This window comes from Poecilia latipinna, unplaced genomic scaffold (genome assembly GCF_001443285.1).
Source record: "Poecilia latipinna isolate Pla-1442-1.1 unplaced genomic scaffold, P_latipinna-1.0 Scaffold918, whole genome shotgun sequence".
NCBI classification, from domain to species: Eukaryota; Metazoa; Chordata; class Actinopteri; order Cyprinodontiformes; family Poeciliidae; genus Poecilia; species Poecilia latipinna.
Window position 1 is genome coordinate 167,360 of NW_015113534.1, and position 21,287 is coordinate 188,646.

Here is a 21,287-nt window from a genome sequence, read left to right on the forward strand (position 1 = left end):
TATATCAACATTTCAGGTTTTCAGTTCTATCAGTCATGAGAGACTTAAACGATCTGAAGGCGATCCTGCTGGATGTTCTGACAAAGCTTCAGGTCTGACTGTTATGATTGTGAAACGAGGTCATGACCTTGGTCACATCTGCCTCCTCACATAGTTTCCTTCGTGTTGCTATCTAGACGATCTGACATAGAAAGATCTACTACTCTCATCTGTTAACACACTATTTCTTCTGAGGCTTTGATAAACTGAGCTTTTCAACAATGGCAAAATTCAACAAGAAGTTGATAGGATTGGCAAAAAAGATAATTAGTGATGCTTATAATTCTATGGTCAACGTCAGACAGTCGGTTGCATTCTAAAAAGCTTGAACAATTATCTCATCAAAGGATATAATGCAGTGTTTCTCAACCCTGGACCTCACCGCTCCCCTATCCTACATGTTTTCGGTATTTCCCTTCTGCCACACACCTGAGTTGTATCTCTGGGTGATTAACAGGCTTCTGCAGTACTTGATGGTGATGCAATCATTTGAATCAGCTGTTGTGGAATAGAGGTACATCTAAAACATGCAAAGCAGGGGGTCGGTGAGGACCAGGGTTGAGAAACACTGATGTAATGGGACAAAAACGGATAAAATAAAAGGTTACTTTGTCTCCACTCTTGTATCATCATAGGGCCTTTTATAATGTATATCGCACATTGATCCTGGTTCTTGGCAGCCTTCTTAGGGGAGGAGTTATTGTGGCTACTGACATAACAACTAGTTCTTGTAAGGATATTTCACATTAAATTTGTTGCGGTTAGTGCAATAAAGAACCAAGGTGGCAACATCTATGCTTATGTCTGTGTTGCACCTTCAGGAAGAGTTTTCTAAGACATGAACCCAAATATATTACCTTTTTGGCTATTTTCTTAAATAACTGAACAGTGGTATTTAGAATATCTTTTCTAAATGTAGTTAAACAAAAATCTATGTGAACACTAACCTAAAAAAGTAAGGAATTAAGATCCTACTATAAAGTTGCAATTTGACTAAACTCATAACAATCAACCCACAGTTTTTGGTAGTTTTCTTCCTTGGTCATTACATGTCTATCACTGACCACGACCTTTACTATCTCAGATACTGGTTAGGTGGACATTAAGGTTATTTAGAGTACAGCCAACAAGTTGACTATGTCATACAATTACACCATGACTCTTATAAATATAATATCCTCCCACATATTGCAGTGCTCTGAGTTTGCTATACTGCAGAGTCTGAAGTCGACATGGCGATTGCTATTCTATATTGTGCAACTCTACTTGCCGAATAAAAGCAGACTCTGGAGAAACATAGTAAGATATTTATGTAAACTACAGCTTTTCATTGTCAAATATTTGCCATCTTATTATGTGATTATTTCCTGCTGATTTCTATCTTTTAAGCCATTATTTGCATTACATAACTACATTTTTCTGTGTCAAAATGTTTTCTTGACAGACAAAAAGGTCTGTAATCCAATTTTGCCCCATTATAGCCATTCACAACAGGTGATGACATATTGATATGTTTCAAGATCAACACCTTTTTGAGTCTATGCCACAAAAAAAATAAAAAAAATAAAGGCAATTACAGAGACAAAAATGTGTCGACTCTACCAAGATATGCCATTCTAACGTGACCAATGATTGTTTGTGGATCATACTGCAGATGATGAAATATTTTGTTCCAAAAAAAAAAAAAAACGCTTGTGTATTTTAAAAGTTTTATTTCTCCTAAATTTCAAACATTTATTTATGACCCAAAGGCAGCCGCATCGCTGCATTGCCTCCTGCAGGGGGCGTCGTTGTGTCGTTGTCCCAGGACGTGGCTGCCAGGGGGCAGATCTGGAGCCCACATCAACTCGGAAAGCGGGGCGTGGACTCAGAGCGACCAGTGGAGAGGAGAACGGTGGTGGTTCTGGAGAGGGGGGGGGGAAAAAAGGAAAAACGAACTCCTGAAGATACCAACTGGTAAGACTTTCGACACTTTCCCTCAATTTACGCAGTAATGCTTCATATTTTGTTTGTGCTGAAAGTTTTGTGGTGGGTTTAATTCGTTATAAAGCAACAAGGAGCTGTGATCCAGAGGGGCCAGCCCATCCGAGCCAACGTAGAAAGAAAAGGCAAGGAGGAAATGTTGGAAAGTCCAACTATTTGTTGACTTCACAACACACTTATTTCTTAATATTTCAACTGAAGATGATAGTTAATGATTAGTTTAAATATATAGGAATTCCAGAATCTATGGCTTTGGGATTGATATGATTGAACTGCAAGTTCGGCTCAAACGATTATCTTCTCTATTTACTTGTTAAAAAAAAAAAAACAACTTGGTGCTTTTCTTGAAGGGAAAAGTGCGCCTAAGGAATTTCTCAAATCCTTTTACAGACTCTATGTCCCTGCTTCTTAAAGAGACTGGGAGAACAAGCAGCCACTCTACAACACAAGCATGGATGACATCTTCACGCAGTGTCGAGAAGGGAACTCAGTGGCTGTCCGTCTGTGGCTGGACAACACAGAGAATGACCTCAACTTAGGGTAGGTTCCTATGTCAGTCCCTAATGTTTGCACTGGGGAGGGATTTCTGGTCCATCTGGATGCTGGAATTCAGCTGTGACGTTAGTGCAATGACAGGTAAACACATGTCTTGCAAAAACTGGTGGTCTTTTCATAGGATGGGCAAGCATGTGCATGTGAGTATGCACAGTGATTGTTGTACACACATAGTTTACATATTGGGATATTACTGCTGTATTACACAACTTGCTTTGTTTTTTTTTTGTTGTTGTTGTTGTTGTCGTTTTTTACTAATAATTTTGCTAAACGCAACTCATCTGCACAAACAAAACTTTAACTTTCTGATTAAAGCTAAACAACGTGAGGAAGATCGTTAAATTTGTGATAACATCAGCTATGATATTTCCACGTTTTCCTCATTTCCTGTTTTTCATCTGTCAGTATGGTCATTCCTCCTCCCTTTTTGAACCTCAGCATCTCTGGCACTTCCATCTACGTTAGATGCAGTTTGACTAAATCCCTCTCGCTGGAAATATTGCTGGTACACAAAGTGTGAGTTTATAACACCTGGAATAGGCAAGTCCAGAAACACCAGGATTTTGTTGTAGTTAACTACTTTTAACAATGCAAAATAATAATAATCTTATTTTGATTTTAGTGAACGTGCTCCCGATGTTAATTTCCCCCCCCACAGAACTATGTTACCCACTGGTTTGAAAAGTACAAACCCACAACTGCTGTTAAATAGCTTTTTTATGAACCACTTTTGCTGCCTTTTTTTTTGTATCTGTGGAGACATTTTGGATATTAAAATTGTGATTGCTCAGAGTGCTTCGACTTGCATCGCTGCTTAGATTTTATGAAGAGTTGAGTTGAATGGCTGAGAAGTGTCTTTAGCTTACTAAGGGGGAATCTAAAATCCTTGTTTATGGCCCCAACAGATTGCTTCTGTTCACAAATTGTTATCATAGCTCTGTTTATGGGGGGTATATATCAGCAATTCTAATTTGTTGAATAACATAGCACATAAAACAGTGTATATTAGTACAATTGTAGGAATCAAAAGTCCCAGCTTTTTTATTCTGAATTGTTCAATTCTAAAACCCTTGCCTCTTTTCACATTCTCTTCGTCAGAAGGAGTAAGAAAATGCCTTAAATAAAGACCCTGGTTATCTCATTCTTGGACCCGGCCATATATGTACAGTTTGCGAAGCTGCTGGCCAACCACGCAACAGCCAAGTCCATTTCCTCTTCTTAGCTCCATACAGGGCCAAGCCCATCGCTGACAGAACTTCTTAGGCAGCTCCCCTACAGTCACACATAAACAAATGAATAAGCAGTCATTATGATGAAGGCCTTCTTTGGCTGTTACTCTGAGGAAGCTCAACTATGTGGCGCGGCCGCCTCTGTCCCGCTCAGAGTGCCCAAAGCGTTGAATAAAGGCTTTATGTGTTGTTGGAATAATAAGTTGGAACTGAAAGAGGTGCCTAAGAGCAGCCGGCGAAGCATTAAATAACCACTCTGCCTCTAGAACCGAGTGACACAGGAAAACACATGGAAAAAAAAAAGGCAGACTTAGAAGGAATGTGGAGCTCAGAGTATTTTCCACTCTGTCATTCTTGCATTTTTTTTTCCCTCGTTACTTTTTTTAGCCCACAGGGTGGTTTAGTCTATGAGCTGTCTGTCCACAGTGCTGCTGCATCGGGACTGACAGAGAATGAGCCTCCCTGCTCTTTCTCTTCAGTGTGAGCTGCTATTTCGTAAAGACCTCCTCGAAGTTTATTGTTAAACTAACAGCAGAGATTGTGGCTTCGCGGGGCGTTGTGAGAAACCCCAGCAGCCAGGAGACTCTGGGTTGGTCAGTGTAATGAGCTGACCTGTTGGGCCCGCAGTGGAGGTGACAGCCTGGCTCCTCGCAGACTGGAAGTGGTCATGTATACGCTGTGACTGTGTGCGTCCTTGCACATGTTTAGCAGGCATTCCAGCCTGTGTAGAAGTATTTATCACCGGGCCAATCATCAGATGGGAAGAGGCTGCAGGCACTGAGAGGAAGCATGTGCTTAAATCTAAATAAAGATTAGTAGGAGGTGGGTGCGTGAACCTGTGCCAAAGAGCAAACCTCACAGAGAGTGTTTTGTTAGCAGGGCGCTCCATAAAAAAATACTCTGCCTTTTCATTTTAGCCATATTCAGGATATTATAAGTATTAAAAATACATTTAGGAAGGCTTTTATACTTAATTTCCCTGGCACCATATAGGTATGATTACCGTACTTCTCTTGTCTATTAATTTGTTTTATATAAATTTAAACCACAATTATGTTATTATTATTATTATTAGTCACCTGAAATGCTGCGTTTAAAACATAAGTTTCCATCTGAATAGCTCAAAAAAAGATTAAATTACAATTTTGCAGTGGTCTAGTCAAAGTCTTGACTTAAATCTGATTGAGATGCTGTGGCATGACCTTACGCTGTCTGTTCATGCTGGGAAATCCTCCAATATGTCCGAATTAAAACAGTTCTGCAGAGTGGCCAAAGATTCACCACAGCGACGTGAAACACTCACTGACTGGTCAGGTTAATGCAAATATTTTGTCACAGTATTTTTTTACAGCAGTGACATTTGAAGAAATACATATCAAAATCTTAGGAAGAACTTAGAGATCTTTTTTTTTTTTTTTTGGCATGTAGAGCCGTGCTTTTAAGGGCTGATTCTGGTTGGTATGTGATGTGTCTTGCTTTCAGCTTGTTCCACAACAAGTGCAGCATTTTTTCAATCAAGATGAGAGCAAATGACAAGCTCAGCCATAGAGGCGTGTGCTTTTTTTAAACCTAAACAAAAAACATTTTTTTGTTCTTTTTTTGGGCCACTTGCTAATACAGTACTATCACATTTGACAGTGTTTCTCGTTTTCCATACGTCAGAACTCAACGATGCTACTTCTGTCTTCTTCCACATCATTAGTAAATATTTAATATGAGCTTGCCACCACAGTGCCTCTGGTTTGGGAGACGTCTTTTCAAAATAAAAAAAAATTACCCTTTTGAAGTTTTCGTTGTACTTTGTTTTTTTCTCCTAGACGATCTGTTTAAGTTTTGCCAGAGTACTGCTCTGCTTTTTAAAAAGGAGACAGTCAAATTTAGTCCTGCTACTTTTAAAGTTATTACATTATTTGCACTTGTGAGGTGAGGTGAACCTTGATGAATTTTTCTTTTCATTATGGTAGACTGGAATGATCATATGTCTGTCTGAAAGTGTTATTTTCCCTCTTGCAAAAGTTCAGAACGTCTTATCTCTTTATTTGAGAAAGCATTAACCTTTCATATACCTAATTTATTTTAAAAATGAGCTGTTCCTATTACAGCTTATGATTCATTTGGAAATGTCTGTACCTGAATGGAGACTCTCTCCATACTACAGTTAAGCGTTTCACTTGCGTCTCTTTGTGTTTGGATGTTTTGGTGACCAGATGTAATGTAAAGATGTGACATCCCGGCTCCTTTTTCCTCTCATATTTTCCATTTGTCTTGTGTGTTAGAGACGACCATGGCTTCAGCCCGCTCCACTGGGCGTGCAGGGAAGGGAGGAGCGGCGTTGTTGACATGCTCATCATGAGAGGGGCTCGAATCAACGTGATGAACCGTGGAGATGACACACCTTTACATCTGGCTGCAAGCCACGGACACAGGGACATTGTGGCTAAGGTTCGCTTTTTAAGACGGCTCATATGCTGATGTGCTCTCTCTTTCTTTCCCTCTCTCTCTCTCTCTCTCATGTGTTTTTGTTGCTGTGTTTTATGATGACAGCTGATTCAGTGCAAAGCGGACCCCAATACAGTCAACGAGCACGGGAACACCCCGCTGCACTACGCCTGCTTCTGGGGCCACGATGAAGTTGCAGAGGTGCGTCGTTGTACACCAACACACACTTTTCACGTCCCTCTTTGGATTCCATCTGCTGGTGAAAAACCGCCCTCTTCTGGGCAGAGACCGCTACTGCAGCAATACCTGCTTCCTTCATCAGTACATGCTTAATTTGGTTGTAATTCCAGGGTTGTATCTCTTTTTAGGACTTGGTAACCCATGGTGCCCAGGTGTGTATATGTAACAGGTATGGGCAGACACCTCTGGATAAGGCCAAGGCTCACCTAAAACAGCTACTGCAAGGTCAGAATTTTTAATTTATAGACTTTTAAATATTGCAGCAGATTTTTTTCTTGGATAAAGAGACTTTAAAAGCAAATTAAGAGCACTATTCTTATATTTTAAATGTTTTTTTGTTGTTGCTTATTTTAGAAAAGGCAGAGAAAATGGGCCAGAACATGGCCAAAATCCCATACAAGGAAACGTTCTGGAAGGGTACAATGAGAACGCGACCCCGTGAGTAGGATTTCTAATAAAATAAGATCAAAATATGATGCGAAATTAGGATTCATGCTCTTTTATTCATATTTTTCATCCCACAGGTAACGGCACCCTCAATAAGCAAGCCGGTATTGATTTTAAGCAGCTCTCGCTCCTGGCAAAGATCAATGAGAACCAGTCCGGAGAGGTCAGCTGCTTTTACTGCTGACTGACAGTATTTTATTTATTTATTTTTATTTTTTTTTAGCTCATCTGGCTGATCACTGGAGTGTGTGCTCTTCTTTTAGTTGTGGCAGGGCCGGTGGCAAGGGGATGAGATTGTGGTGAAGGTGCTGCACGTGAGAGACTGGACCACCAGGAAGAGCAGAGACTTTAACGAGGAGCACCCCAAACTCAGGTTATTTACAGCTAGACTGTTTGCATTTATTGTGAGATAAATTTATGGTCACAAGTTCACAAACATTCATTTTCAATTAATTTTATTAATTTTAATTATTTTCTTGAACAATCGCAAACAACAAAAACAAAACAACTTAAGTCATTTTTTAAAAATTGGTTGCACAAGTGTGAATGTATTGTGGGTTTTCTCTATTTTACATATGGCCAGAATTATACATGCAGATTCAAATATATAGCAGAGAAACTACACACCAGTAAGCCAAAGCAGTCATCCTGGGTTTGTTCACTCTTCTCGGCAGAATTGGTAAGCGTTTATTTTAAACTTATACAAAAAGGTTATATGGTCAAATGAGACAAAGTTTGAACGGTAGTTGAGATTGAGAGTCATGATAATGGTTTCAAACCTGAGATTGCTTCTCCATCTGTCGAGCACAATGGTGGTAATATGATGCTGTGGTACTGTTTCATTGGATGGAATAAAAAAGAAGGAAGACTTCATCAAATTCTTAAATATCACCTGAAATCAAAGCTTAGATTATCAAAACCTCAACACAGTTGAATGTTCCAGGTGGACAATCACCCCAAACACACATCTAGATTGATTTTGGAATGGATAAAGCAGGACGATATTAAACCTTTGGAAACTGTAAGGACTATCCATGAAAGGTAGATCTGTGACTCTTCATGACATTTAACCAGTTTGGATGAATATCTGCATTCGAACAATAAAGCTTGTGCACAAAATCTAGTTTCCAAAAATAATTGAGCTTGCCTGTTTTGTAATTATTCCACTTTGTAAGAACAAAATCAGTAATAGAAGAAAAATGAACTTAATATTCATGGTGAATAATGAATGAGTATAAATCTAGGAAAGGAAAAGTATGCATACAAAATGTGGAAGGTGTGAATATTTGAACTCGCAATCATGTTTATGTAAAAACAGTTTTATTTGGAGTCAGTGGTCAATGTTCAATCCAGTTCGGTTGCAGAATGTTTGTGCAACAACAAAAAAAGGTCAAACAGACATCTTTGACACTTTCTTTGACCTCACTAATTGTGATGTCTGTTTTTATTTTGTGCATTTTTTGCATGGATTAGCTGTCGTGACATTTAAAGATAACTTAAACTTTAGTGTGCTGACACTAACCCATTCTGACTCAGCTCCCCCACCCCAGAAGCACGTCCATAACCCATATTCTCGACTGTTTGTGCAGCATCTGAAAGCAAAGAATACCGCATCCAATTAGCAATGCATAACATAAAACGCATGTTTTACTTTTTCACCATCCGGACTGAGTTTAATCAGCGTTTCCCATCTTTGAGACTCATTAGGCTGTAAGGGAAATAAATAAATAAATAAATAAAACAGAACAAAAATGAGAGAAGCCTTTAAACTAACCAAGTCAAAGAAACCCCACTGGAGAGACTGAGTAAGCGCAGCTGTGTTCTTACTTTAATGTGAGTTTCAGTTCTTTTGCTTTCTTTTGAGAACTTATGTTTAAATAAAAGCACTTTGGCTTAACTTGGGTAGATTTTGCAAAAATGAAAGAGTTTCTGTTAATGAGGTGTAAAACTGAACTTAAAAGGACTCCAGATCATACAAGCGCACTGTTAAATATATATTTTTATTATTATACTTATTTCCTTGAGTGAAGTATAATTTCACTCATAACATAATTTTATGTTAACCCAGCAGAGTTGAGTTTTAGCTGTTTGTCTCTCTTTTTACCATTATAGGATCTTTTCTCATCCAAATATTCTGCCTGTCCTTGGGGCATGTCAGTCCCCTCCTTCTCCTCATCCAATCATCATCGCCCACTACATGCCATACGGATCTCTGTACACCATCCTCCATCAGGGCACAAGTAAGTCATTTGTGTTGACGTGCAAGCACAAAAAAGGAAATTTGCTGTCTTAATTTTCTCAGGTTATAAAACCTCTGCTTAGAATAGCTGTAACTCGCTGAGCAACAGTCCAAACCAAAATATTGTCTTACATTTTACATTTAAACAAATATAAATTTCTTCAAAGTGTTTATGTATGTTAGCAGTAAACATATGAAAAGGGAAACAAGATTATTCAAAAAGTGAAACTAGACTGTCATATGGAAGTCTGATGACTTGAGAGGTGTCTAGTAGACAGTCATTGATGGTATCCACAAGAAGGGTAAGCCACAAAAAGCTGTCTGCTCACAGGATGCTCTGTTAATGCACATTTAAAGAAAGTTGAGTGGAAGGAAAATCTGTGGTAGAAAAAAAGTGCACAAACAACAAATATTCTAGGTACGGGTAATTCCTCGTCTGGGCGACCAACAGGACGTTATCAGATGGTACACACAGCACCATCACTGCACCTGACCCTCATGAACACAACCACATCCCCAAACCAGCACAAGCCTAGCTTCCACAAATACAGGGCACATGAGCATGATGCACTTGCCACACAGAAACAATGTACCTAATCAATACAACGCCCAATATGCACAATGCCACACAAACACATACACATGCCAGCATAGAATATTTTTTTTTGTAGAAATAATGCAGACAGGAAAGAAAAGCCTACCCACTGGAGGAGGAAGACGGAAATTCCCAGTGAAGCGACGTCTGCTTCATTTCCACTTTTTTTTTTTTTTTTTTGCAAATGTTTTGAGTAGACTTAACTGTTTAAAAATCTACCTACTCATTTTTGTTAGCTTCACTGCACAGTCACAGTTAGCTTACAGAAAGAGCACCAAGCCACCAAATAAACACATGTAAAATAACCAATAAAATTCAGATTTAGGATGTACACGTGCCCACACACCCCCACAGAACCACATATATATTTATTTTTTACTCGAAGGAAAGCTCAAGGTACGCACAGTATAGCTGCAGGCGCTACTGTTCCTCATGTCAATTTATTGAGATACATCTGCATACAAATATAACCCTATTTGCATACACATTACTGACATCCATAACATTTGAATGTCAATTTTATTTTTAGTTACTTAGTTTGTTGTTTTACATGTTGTCCCTCTCGCCTTGTCTTCATCAGCTCTGGTGGTCGACCAAAGCCAAGCGGTCAAGTTTGCCCTGGACATCGCCAGTGGGATGGCGTTCCTCCACACCTTAGAGCCGATGGTTTCACGGCTTTACCTCAATAGTAAGCATATCATGGTAAGGCACCTCTGGTACGTCACTCTACACAACCGTTGCTACTTCAGGTTAGAATGTTTGAAAAGCCTTAAAATCAGTTAATAACTGGCCACAGGCTTAGTGGCTCTCTGAGCAATTTCTATTAAAATAAATGTTTTTCAAGTTGAAATGAGTGCTAGTGAACTTTTAATCAGTTTTTAATCAATATTTTTTCTTGGCAAAAAAAAAAAAAAATACAGTATGACATGAGCCCAAAAACAGTCAACAGCTGATTTTCTGCTGTGTCTTAATAAGTCAGGAAATGGCTTACAGAAAATGATGACTCATCCAAACTTACTTATATCCTCAGTCACAACATTAATCAGCCACAACTGAAACTGAAATACGAGACTCTTACAGTTATTTTGTAAAGAACAGTGTGGGAGTTGAGGAAAAATTAAATATCCAAAACTTTCTCTTGGACAACTGAAATAAAAAAAAGGGGCATTTTGGGATAAGCATAAAAAGCATTATATTAGCCATTTGGACACATTAAGTGCTCTATTAATTGTGGTAGGCACAGTGTATAAGCAAGCAGGGGAATTCCTTGTGTTATTTGGCACTTTTATGTATGGCGAGTCTTTACCCATTGTGTTTAATTTACAGATTGATGAGGATATGACAGCCAGAATAAGCATGGCAGATGCTAAATTCTCCTTCCAGTGTCCTGGGCGCATGTACTCACCAGCCTGGATGGCCCCCGAAGGTATTTGTTCCCCCCCTTGGATCTTCCCAGACCTGTCTCCTTCCTTTTCCATTAATGTTTCTCATATCCTCCTTCTTACCGCTTTCAGCACTGCAGAAAAAGCCAGAAGACATCAACAGAAGATCTGCTGACATGTGGAGCTTCGCAGTGTTACTATGGGAGCTGGTTACCAGAGAGGTTCCCTTTGCTGATCTCTCAAACATGGAGATAGGGATGAAGGTAGCAACACACCAAAATGCTCAAACTCTATATTTTTCAGAGTGCATTGCAAAATTATTCATATCCTCTGAAATATTAAAAAAATTATCTCACAGGAACAACAAATTTCCTTGTTTTTCAACAAGACATTTATACAAACTCAAACTAGAGCATAATTGTGAAGCTGAAAAAAGGATACATTGTCTTTAAAATTTTCTTTTATCTGTAGAAAGTGTTCGGTATTGCATCAGTCGTATCGAGCCTGTCTGAATCAATATTGGCTTCTTAGCCTGTATTTAGCTTCAGCCAAGTTCCAATAAACTCTTGACTATTATTGCTGAGGAAAAACATCCAACACCTTGATTCTGCCACGCTTAGTTCGGTTCTGGGGATTGTTCTGCTACACGTAGTGTAGCAAGATGTTAAAAGTTCTGTGACAAGTGTGAAATATTTTTGCAATGCACTGTACATGACACTTACAGCAGCACATCGTTTTCCTCCCACTACTCAGATCGCTCTGGAGGGACTCCGGCCAACCATTCCACCAGGCATCTCTCCTCACATCTGCAAGCTGATGAGGCTCTGCATGAACGAAGACCCAGCCAAGAGGCCCAAGTTCGACATGATTGTTCCCATTTTGGAAAAGATGCAAGACAAGTGAATGTCTTAGAGTCGATGTGTCCAAGACTTTTGTTTTGTTTTATTACCCAACCACTCGTTAGCTTCACTCCAGTCCATGTATCTGCTACGCCACTGTAAATACAGCCACAAACCACTGTTACTGCTCGTATTTTAAACACGTAATGCTTGTTTTGTGCAAGTTAATTTGAAGTTTATGTGTTAACTTTGCCTGTGTTGCTCTTATATAATCACTCAAATGTTCTTGTTGGAATATTGAAAATTGTATCTGCAGTGTGAATTACATTTCAGTGATTCACGAGACAGAAGCTGATCCAAAGAAATGTGTATAGAATTATAGCTTTTTATACACGCCTGCTACAGCAGATGAAATAAAATTTTATATTTATGACAAATACTTCTAGTGTATTATCTTCCCTTTGTGAAGCACTTAGCACATGAATTATTTCTCATCTGCTGTGAATTTTGCAGTGGCCTTTTGTTGTCAGATTTCATTACATTTGAAGAAATGATTCTTTGAACCATGGTGTAATTTTGCTAAATAGGCAAATTTAGCAAATTAAAACGCCTATCAAATTTGTTGTCTTGTGTCATACTGGTACAGATTAAGGGGTTAAATAGAATATAGGCAGTTTTTTCTGGTCTTTTATAGTCTTTTACCTTACTGGTGAACCTTTTTGTATTTTTTGAACATTAAAACAGACTATTTTAAAAAAATATATATTTATTTCAATATAAAACATGTAAAATTAATGAAAATAATGCATTCAAATTTTTATTTGTGCATGTCTAACTTACCTATATATAAGTAATGTGATCGGAAGACTTATTCACCTTTATGTTTCAAAATAATGTTTTATAGTGAGCACATACTTAAAAGTCACGGCTCACTGTCATTCATGTTTTGAATGTATCTCTGCTACAGCACCCCTGATTCAAATGAGTGCATTGTTTTCTCAGTGTGCCATCAAGTGCTGCTGAAGAATGTTTATCACCCATTACTTAAGCCGAGTTTGTGGAGGGAGGAAATTGCCTTAAACATGATGAATAGTGAGACCTAAGCACCAGGATTGAGACTGAATTAACTTTAGATGACCAGGACAATGTTTGAATATGGGGAAGGTGAAAACGTGTAATGAGAATTCTGGTGAGTAGTGCAGATAAAACTAAACTTAAGCATTTTCTTAATAGCTCAAAAAGTAGAGCCCTTCTTTGTTTGAGATGTTGAATTTGAGTAATTGCTGAGTGTCGAAAGCAAACAAGCTCATGTTTGGAATGTTATTTTGAAGTAGCAGGAACAATTGATTATCGATCTGCAAGATATGCAATCACATGGTTTCTAAAGGTTAAAACGCACAGTAAATAAATTCCTCATATCTTCCATGTAGTTACACTTTACTGGGACCAAAGCTGTTATTCTTATCTAAAATGTAGGCAACGATATGTGTGGTTTGATACGGGATCCCACATTTATGCAGCTTTCTGATTTGCAGTTTGACGTCGCGAGAGAATTAGAACAGATTAGAAAAACTGCATATATTCTGCAAAATAAAAATCCCAAGGGAGCTCCGTAGCATTATTATGCATAATATTGTCCCCTGCTGTTTGATCAATTAGGAAGAGAAGGAAAAACAAATGACACGTGATCCATCAGCTGACGAGCTGACGGTCACGTGACAGCGGGCAGCCACAGCCGGGACGACGTATAGAGTTGCGCATCTGAACAAGCAGAGGTGCTTCCAGTCGAACATGTCAAAAAGACTCGTCTGACCTGGTTTCAGTTGACTTCTCCGGGGAAGTGGAACTGGAACTTGGAGTTGCTTTAGTTCACCACACCTGGAACTCCCTGGAGAAGACAGCGGCACTTTTATTCCTTTTAGAGGTACGGTATGAGCAGTAGAGTTAGCTGTTGGCTGGCTTGATGTTTTATCGGTTCACATTTTTTTTTGTTTGCGGTTGTGAATGACTCATATTTCTTTAGCGAGTTTGAATGTCAGACTGGTGTCATTTCCTTGAAGCAGCAGGGTTTACCTGCTGCATTTGCTTCTTTCAGCTCAGACACGCTGCCGTCAGAACAATGAGGCTCCCCACGCTGCGCCCCTTCCTGGGACTCATGACCTGTACTTTGCTCCTGATGTCGCCGCTGTTCGGGTCCTGTCATCCGGCTCAGTATCAAGCTCAGACCAGGACCGTGTTGGTGGAGCAGTTCGAAACCCACGGACTCGGCTTCCCCTGGAGAAACCTCACATGTCCCATTTGTAAAGCGATCTTCACCATTCTTGACATCGCACTTTTGGTAAACCTTTTGCCTCTTACTCAAAGTAGAGTAGAAAATCTTTATCTGTTACTTGCTCAGAGTAGAGTAGAAAATCTATGTCTGTTATTGTGACACTGAACACTGCAAAACAAGTTGCTTTTCTTGCAACACAAACAGAACACTGGGGTTTGAAAAGAGGAACAAAATTGCAATAATGCATCTACTTAAGGCTGGATGGCACAACCTAACATGTGCAACATTTTTACAATATTATTTAGTCTTTAAATTGTAGTAAAAATGTAATATATTTAACTAGGTGGAATCTTTTATTATTGGCAGACTGCTACAGATGTCAATATACCCACAGAACATGCTCAAATAGTTAAAACCTCTTTAAACTGATAACTAACCAGCAAAGATTGCGGTGACAGAACAAACGGAACTTTCGGTGGTCTATTTAGCAAGGAAAGACTTCGCTAACTTGTATCATTAAGTTAATCATATTTATGTGAATAAAAGGCTCATTAAAAAATCCTATTTGAATTTTAATTAAATACGTTCTGCAGCTTGTGTCTGAGCTGGTCTTTGTTCCTGCTTTCGCTTCATCCCTGTTAACACTTTTGCTTGTTTAAGCAACTGCATATCACTGTCGTTTCCAAAGCTTTGCATTTGTATCTAAATGGGTTCTGATCCCTATTTAGAAAATGATAGGACCCCAAAATAACTAAGAGTGATCTCCTATGGGAATCGAAGTCTTAGCTAAATGTTACGGAAGCAGGATATCGATAGCGTACATAAGAAAACTTTAAATCTTCGGTTCTGAAAATGGATTAAAAAAAAAAGTCCCACTGATGTGTGGTCAGTTTGAAACACTTGCATACCTGCTGCAACTGTGAGAAGATCAATTAGTACCTATATTATCATAGTTGTCCATGATATAGAAATACTGTTGAAGTTTCCACTTATTTGATCCAACATCACTCTTTGGTACTAATTATTAAGTTTACAAATCAATATTAGTCATTACAATTTGCATACAAGTCCACATGCACAGCAACACACACAAAACAAGTTCAAGATTACGAAACAACTTTCACTGCAGTACACTCTGATGAACTTCCCAATGAACTCCTGCTCCTTGCGAAACAGTTTCTTTATTCTTATTTTTAGAATGAATTACAATAATTGTTCGAATTCCACCATTAATCACCAATTTAACATCCCAGATAGATGTAGAAAAACATGTTTGCTTCATTGTGTGTGCATATTTTTACTTTTTTAATCTGTACTAAACGTAAACTGCTGTCACTTGGCTTTTGTTCTCTACTTGTACAGTTTTTTTCTCATTTCCTTCATTAACAAGGAACTTCTAAATATACATGCTGGGTTTCTTTAGTTTGCCAGTAAACGTGAAATTTGTCCTAAGACATGCATTAGATTTTGTGATTATTAGCACCAAACCAAAGGATTCCCTTAATGCACTATAGATTTGAATAGACTCATTTAAGCTTGACTTATTTTTCAGGAAGTATTTCACATGCAACGTTCTGCTCCAATAGTCTTTTTCTGCTTTATTGCTTCTCTTAGAGCAGTTCAAATGAAGAGCGGGTGGCACATGTAGTCAGCGAGGCATGCATCCATCTGCATCTGGCTGACGAGCATGTGTGTCGCAACATAACCGAGCTGTTCAGGGACGACTTCATCAGGGCCTTGCAGCAGTCTGTGCTGTCTCCCACTGAAGCATGTGCGGTATTGGTGGGGCCTTCGTGTGGCACATTTGACATCTACGCACCGTGGAACATCACTTTGCCAAAGGTTCCCAAGCCTCCTGTCACGCCGCCCTCACCTCCTAAACCTGGCTCTCCACAGAGTAGGGTGCTGTTTCTCACAGACATCCACTGGGACAAGGTGAGTGTGTGCAGAATTTAAGAAGTCCAAATATGATTTGGTTCGATCTTGTCGTGGTCAGTAAAGGGCTCCAGTATCAGTGGAAAAATAACGTGCAGTACGGCAAAGAAAAGTTTTGAGACACGTCTGCAGTTTACGCTTAAAATCTCTTTGCTGACAGGAATATGAAACTGGCAGCCCTGCCGACTGCAGGGAGCCTCTCTGCTGTCGCGCAGACTCAGGTGTTCCCAAATGGAAGAGGAGAGGGGCTGGTTACTGGGGAACCTACAGCAAGTGTGACCTGCCTCTACGCACGGTGGAGAACCTCCTGGAAAATGCTGCTAAAGCCGGACCTTGGGACTGGGTCTACTGGACTGGAGACATACCGGCACACAACGTCTGGTCTCAGACCAGAAACCAGCAGCTGACAGAGCTCACAGTCATCTCCAAGCTCATCCAGAAGTAAATATTGCTCAGAGTTCACACGCTCTAAAACGATGTTAAGACATTCAACTATAGGCATAGGCTTTTGCTGTCTGTAGTTTCACTGCCAGATATAACTGTGCTGTCTGTGTAAGATACAGTCCTCTTCCCCTTCCTATAACTACTAGCTAAATCAGTGTTGCTTTGAACTGAATCCAATGACTCCTGCAGCTTCGGTGAATTAACTTGTCCCAAACCCTTGACTTATAAGCATTAGTCTCAGATTGCAGCATAGCAAAACCTTGTATAAATATATCATGATAATCATCTCAAAGTCCTGTTCAGGCACCACAAAAGAGACTGGGGTGAAATTCTGCCCTTGCAAGAATAAAAGCTCTGATTTTAGCAATAGAATTATGCTCAATTATTCTTGTACAGCGTACAAGAATTCCTCTGACGTCAGAGGAAATGTGCAACATTAAAAGATGCGTGATAAATTAAACCACTGTTAATCCCCCGCCCCCAAAACCTGACAGTCCACATTCTGCATGGGTTGTTGTTTTTAGTTGTGCCTCATGATAAAAAAAAAAAAGCTGCAAAAACAATCCTGCTGACATAGGTTAGTCAAAAAAAAAGAGTTTGAGTGGAGGATGGCAAAGGCATCCTCCACTCATTTTAAATCTGTTGGCATAATTTGGCATTATTTAGAGAGGGGTTAAAACCGAACTGTTTAATGTTGAGAAAATTCTTCCTCCATAAGACTTCTTGTGACGGTTCAGGATACGTCAACCATTTTCTTCACACCAGAACCAATTTGTGAGGTTAATTTCCACCTCGATAATCTGCTGTACTTTGGTAGATGAAGTCCAAATGAATGAGGGTAAAGAATGGCCACAAAAAGCTACTTTTTGTTGGAGAATTTTCAAAAATGATGCTTTAAATTTACAGAGACAAATTCTTTAGTTTATGAACTTATTACTTTCACGCAATTACAGATTGCTATGGTCACAGCCTTCTGAGCTGAACTGATAAATATTCTCTCGTTTTCTACCCAGGTACCTGGGAGCCAATGTGACTGTTTACCCTGCGGTAGGAAACCATGAGAGTACACCAGTGAACAGCTTCCCGCCACCGTTCGTCCACGGCAACCGATCCTCTGCCTGGCTCTATAATAAAATGGCAGAGGAATGGGCGCAGTGGTTGCCAGAGCAGGCTTTGAAGACTTTAAGGTTTATGATAGTTTGTTTACTTTCAGTCATGATTTTTATTGTATTTAGAATGTCTGTTTTACAGTTTATAGATAAAGCTTAACAACATATTAAGTATTGGGGTTTTTTTTGTTGTTGTTTTTTTTAAACAAAGAGCAACACTGTATGGCGTTGCAGTTTCACTGTCTGAATGGCACATCTGACCGCATGAAGAGCAGAAGTGGTGACAGGCCTCAGCACGCTGCTCCTTATATCAAATGCTAGTATGAGTCTGTATTAAACCCTCCTGTGTTGCTAACAGATACGGAGGGTTCTACACACTAGAGATTCAGCCAGGGCTGAGAGTGGTCTCCCTCAACATGAACTTCTGCGCACGAGAAAACTTCTGGCTGTTGGTGAACTCCACTGACCCTGCTAACCAGCTGCAGTGGCTGGTTCAAGTGCTGCAGGCCAGTGAGGACAGAGGAGAGAAGGTTGGTTTCGTCACTTGGTGTTAAAATATGAAGTGTGAAGTGAGTGTGGTTGAAGCTTAACCCCTTCCCCCCTCCTCTTATCTCCTCCTCCCTCCAGTCAGTAGCTTTCTGTCCTGGTCATGCAGGATGTCTGCTATTTTAACTGCATCTAATTACAGATACTGTGGGGTAATAAGCGTTTTAATTGCCAGTACCGTCAGCTGATTTGCTGCTTGTGTTTAGGTGCATATCATTGGTCATATCCCACCTGGCCTGTGTCTTGGCAGCTGGAGCTGGAACTACTATCACATTGTCAACAGGTAGCTGCTGTTATAATTTATATCGTCAATGAAATGTATCGTGGCAAAAAAACAGATGCTGTTACACCTTGGGTTTGGAGTGGTCTGCCCATATATTGCTGTTAGAGGTTCTAGAGTTTTGCTGCTTTAACAAAATTGTCTTGTTTTCAGATATGAAAGTACAATTACTGGGCAGTTTTTTGGGCATACCCATCTGGACGAGTTTCAAATGTTTTACGATGAGGAAACCATGACCCGGCCTTTAGGAGTGGCTTTCATTGCCCCCAGTGCCACCACTTATGTCAATCTTAATCCAGGTGAGTTGGTGAACCAGCTGAGTGACCCAACATTATCTGATTTAGTGTGTTTTCACTAAATCGGAGTCCCTGGATAAAATTTTCTCCAGAAAACAACCATGATAGGGAGGTGCTATATTGTTGTGGATCTCAGTCTAATTCTTTTAGTAGGAATATTTAATGAAGCACAAAGTTCTGCTTCCCATGTGTGTGGGGGTAAACACTCCTCAAGGCAATATTTAGGAGACTTTAACTGGTAACATTAGAATTTTTTTCACATCTATGTTAAGATACAGTTTGTTTGTTTTTTTTTAAAACAGGAACACAAAAGTGTGTTAAAGGGAAGTTACCAACTAATTTGTTACAGCTTACTCCATTCCATAAAGTGACTTTTTTATTATTTAACAGCACTACTGCTATGACAGAATGAGTTTTATTGCTGAAAATTCCAGCTCCTTGTTTTTATAGTCAGGCGCACCAAGCTTAGCAGCAGAATAAGACGTCAGTATGTACTGTATACTGCTGCAGTAGGATTTACTATTAGAACCAACAAGTAACTGTACAACAGTGGAATCATCAAGGGTAAAACAGAAGCTAGGGACATTGAGTTGTGTTTTCCATGATAGAATTTGCTATGCAGAGAGCTACTTTAAGCCCAGAGGGTGTTTTTGTTTTTCAAATAAAAGTAAAACTCGTATTAAACTTCGCCTTATTTTCAGGTTACCGCATCTATTACGTCGATGGAAATTACAAAACCAGCTCTCGGCTTGTGCTTGACCATGAAACCTACATCCTCAACCTCACAGAGGCAAATCACGACCCAAAGTCAGACAATCCAGAGCAGAACCCCAAATGGAGCCTCCTGTATCGGGCCACTGAAGCTTACGGTCTTTCCAGTCTGTTCCCGTCTGATTACAACGCACTGCTGCGAACCTTTATCAGCGACGACCGCACCTTCCAGAAGTTCTGGTACCTCAGACATAAAGGACATGTATCAGAGCCCTGTGAAGAGGCATGCAAAACTGCAACGCTCTGCTTTTTGCAAAGTGGGCGCTCTGACGAGCTGGACAAGTGTGACCAACTCAATGGTTTTGCAGGAAACTTAGCTCAGGCTGCAAGAAAAACTGTTTGTTGACCCAATGGAAGCCAGATTTTTAGACTAAATCAGGAATGGATACCAATACGACCAAATATGAGCCAAAAAAGGCGTTTGTTGCAAAATGATCAAAAACAATTGCACACATTTTAGAAGTTAAGCTAATTTTGGAAATCCTATAAGAGTGCTGTTTTCAATCAGTCCCTTAACAGAGTTGAAATTTGATTTTTAGTTTAATTTTGTTAAGGAGCATGTCTGGGATTTACCGGAAGTTCAGATGCACCATTTATGCAAAGTCTGCATAATAACACCCTGAAACATTTTGACACTTGAAATGTACAAAGCGGTTACATTACTGTACTGCAATCATCGTTTTAGCTGTTCAAATTAAATGGGTGCCTTTCATCAGGGAATGGATAAATGTGCTAATAATTTGCTGCTTTATAGCTGCTTTTATTTTACATTTCCCCCTGTTTTTCTTTTCAGAGTGAGATGCAGCTGAGAGTCTGCATACAAACTGAGGATGGGACATTGTAGCAGTATTAGCATTACCTAAGATTTAAGGATTGTAAAAAGGCTTTTATGTCTGACACTGGTAAATGCCTTTTAAACTTATTTTATAATTTTCACTGTTTTATGTTACAATGCCGTCCATAATCTTAACATTATTTTGTTTGTTTCCTTAGCTTGCACTTTATTTGATTAGAAACATTTCTAATAAATCAATGCTGGGACATGTATTCGTCTCAGAACTGGCTTTTTGTGAGAATACCTAGCAATTATGATACAATTTGAAAAACGAGCCAAAAACATGCCTGCCTGCATGACTGCAAAAATAAATCTTGATAATGCAAGTTAATACCTCCATGTTTACTTCAAAATGTCATAAAGATCAAGTTTTAGGGGCTTAGTTTTAGGTAAATATCTAACAAAAGTACAAACCAATAATTTGTATTCTCTGCGTCTTCACTAAAATTAAAAGAATGCCCCTCAACACACTGAAATTTTCATTAGCTCATTCATGATTTGGTCATCAACAGTTCACTACAACAAATATGTTCTGGTTGATTTTGGAATCTACACACACTGTGGATCAACACCAGCAGATGGCATGGCCTCCTATATGATCATTGACGATAGAAACAAGTTGCTTGAATATTGTGCCTCTCCACTTGAGTCTGAAAGTTTGATTTCCAAAATTGATGTGAATCTAGTTTTTAATAAAACTTAGTTTCTAAAACTTTGAGCCACGCTCAAATCCTTTATTCATCAACAACTCTTGTGAAAACATCTGAATCAAAAGGATGTTAAAATCTGGTTGATGTAGCTCATGTTCTGCA

General features: G+C 39.3%; 2 protein-coding genes across 9 annotated transcripts; both read left to right on the top strand.

Moving 5' to 3' along the window:
• The first annotated feature begins 1,855 nt into the window (after positions 1 to 1,855).
• ilk (integrin-linked kinase) lies at positions 1,856 to 12,602 on the top strand. Of its 4 annotated transcripts, none has more exons than XM_015049012.1 (13): positions 1,856 to 1,995; positions 2,413 to 2,562; positions 6,083 to 6,215; positions 6,351 to 6,446; positions 6,614 to 6,710; positions 6,840 to 6,923; positions 7,010 to 7,095; positions 7,196 to 7,305; positions 9,045 to 9,172; positions 10,347 to 10,468; positions 11,093 to 11,192; positions 11,281 to 11,411; positions 11,902 to 12,602. In XM_015049012.1, exons 2-13 carry the CDS (start codon positions 2,474 to 2,476, stop codon positions 12,049 to 12,051), a joined length of 1,326 nt encoding a protein of 441 aa, XP_014904498.1. In that variant the 5' UTR covers positions 1,856 to 1,995; positions 2,413 to 2,473; the 3' UTR covers positions 12,052 to 12,602. The 4 variants fall into 4 exon arrangements, with proteins under 4 accessions (XP_014904498.1, XP_014904497.1, XP_014904496.1 ...); XM_015049011.1 differs by having other exon boundaries at positions 1,862 to 1,995; positions 2,437 to 2,562; positions 6,083 to 6,248; XM_015049010.1 differs by having other exon boundaries at positions 1,863 to 1,995; positions 2,373 to 2,562; positions 6,083 to 6,248.
• A 1,095-nt stretch (positions 12,603 to 13,697) lies between these two features.
• Positions 13,698 to 20,945, top strand: smpd1 (sphingomyelin phosphodiesterase 1). 5 transcript variants are annotated; one of them, XM_015048999.1, is made up of 9 exons: positions 13,698 to 13,911; positions 14,048 to 14,325; positions 15,874 to 16,194; positions 16,355 to 16,635; positions 17,652 to 17,825; positions 18,106 to 18,277; positions 18,500 to 18,576; positions 18,727 to 18,872; positions 19,571 to 20,945. In XM_015048999.1, exons 2-9 carry the CDS (start codon positions 14,107 to 14,109, stop codon positions 19,984 to 19,986), a joined length of 1,806 nt encoding a protein of 601 aa, XP_014904485.1. In that variant the 5' UTR covers positions 13,698 to 13,911; positions 14,048 to 14,106; the 3' UTR covers positions 19,987 to 20,945. The 5 variants fall into 5 exon arrangements, with proteins under 5 accessions (XP_014904485.1, XP_014904481.1, XP_014904483.1 ...); XM_015048995.1 differs by having other exon boundaries at positions 14,051 to 14,325; XM_015048997.1 differs by having other exon boundaries at positions 14,054 to 14,325.
• The last annotated feature ends 342 nt before the right edge of the window (positions 20,946 to 21,287 follow it).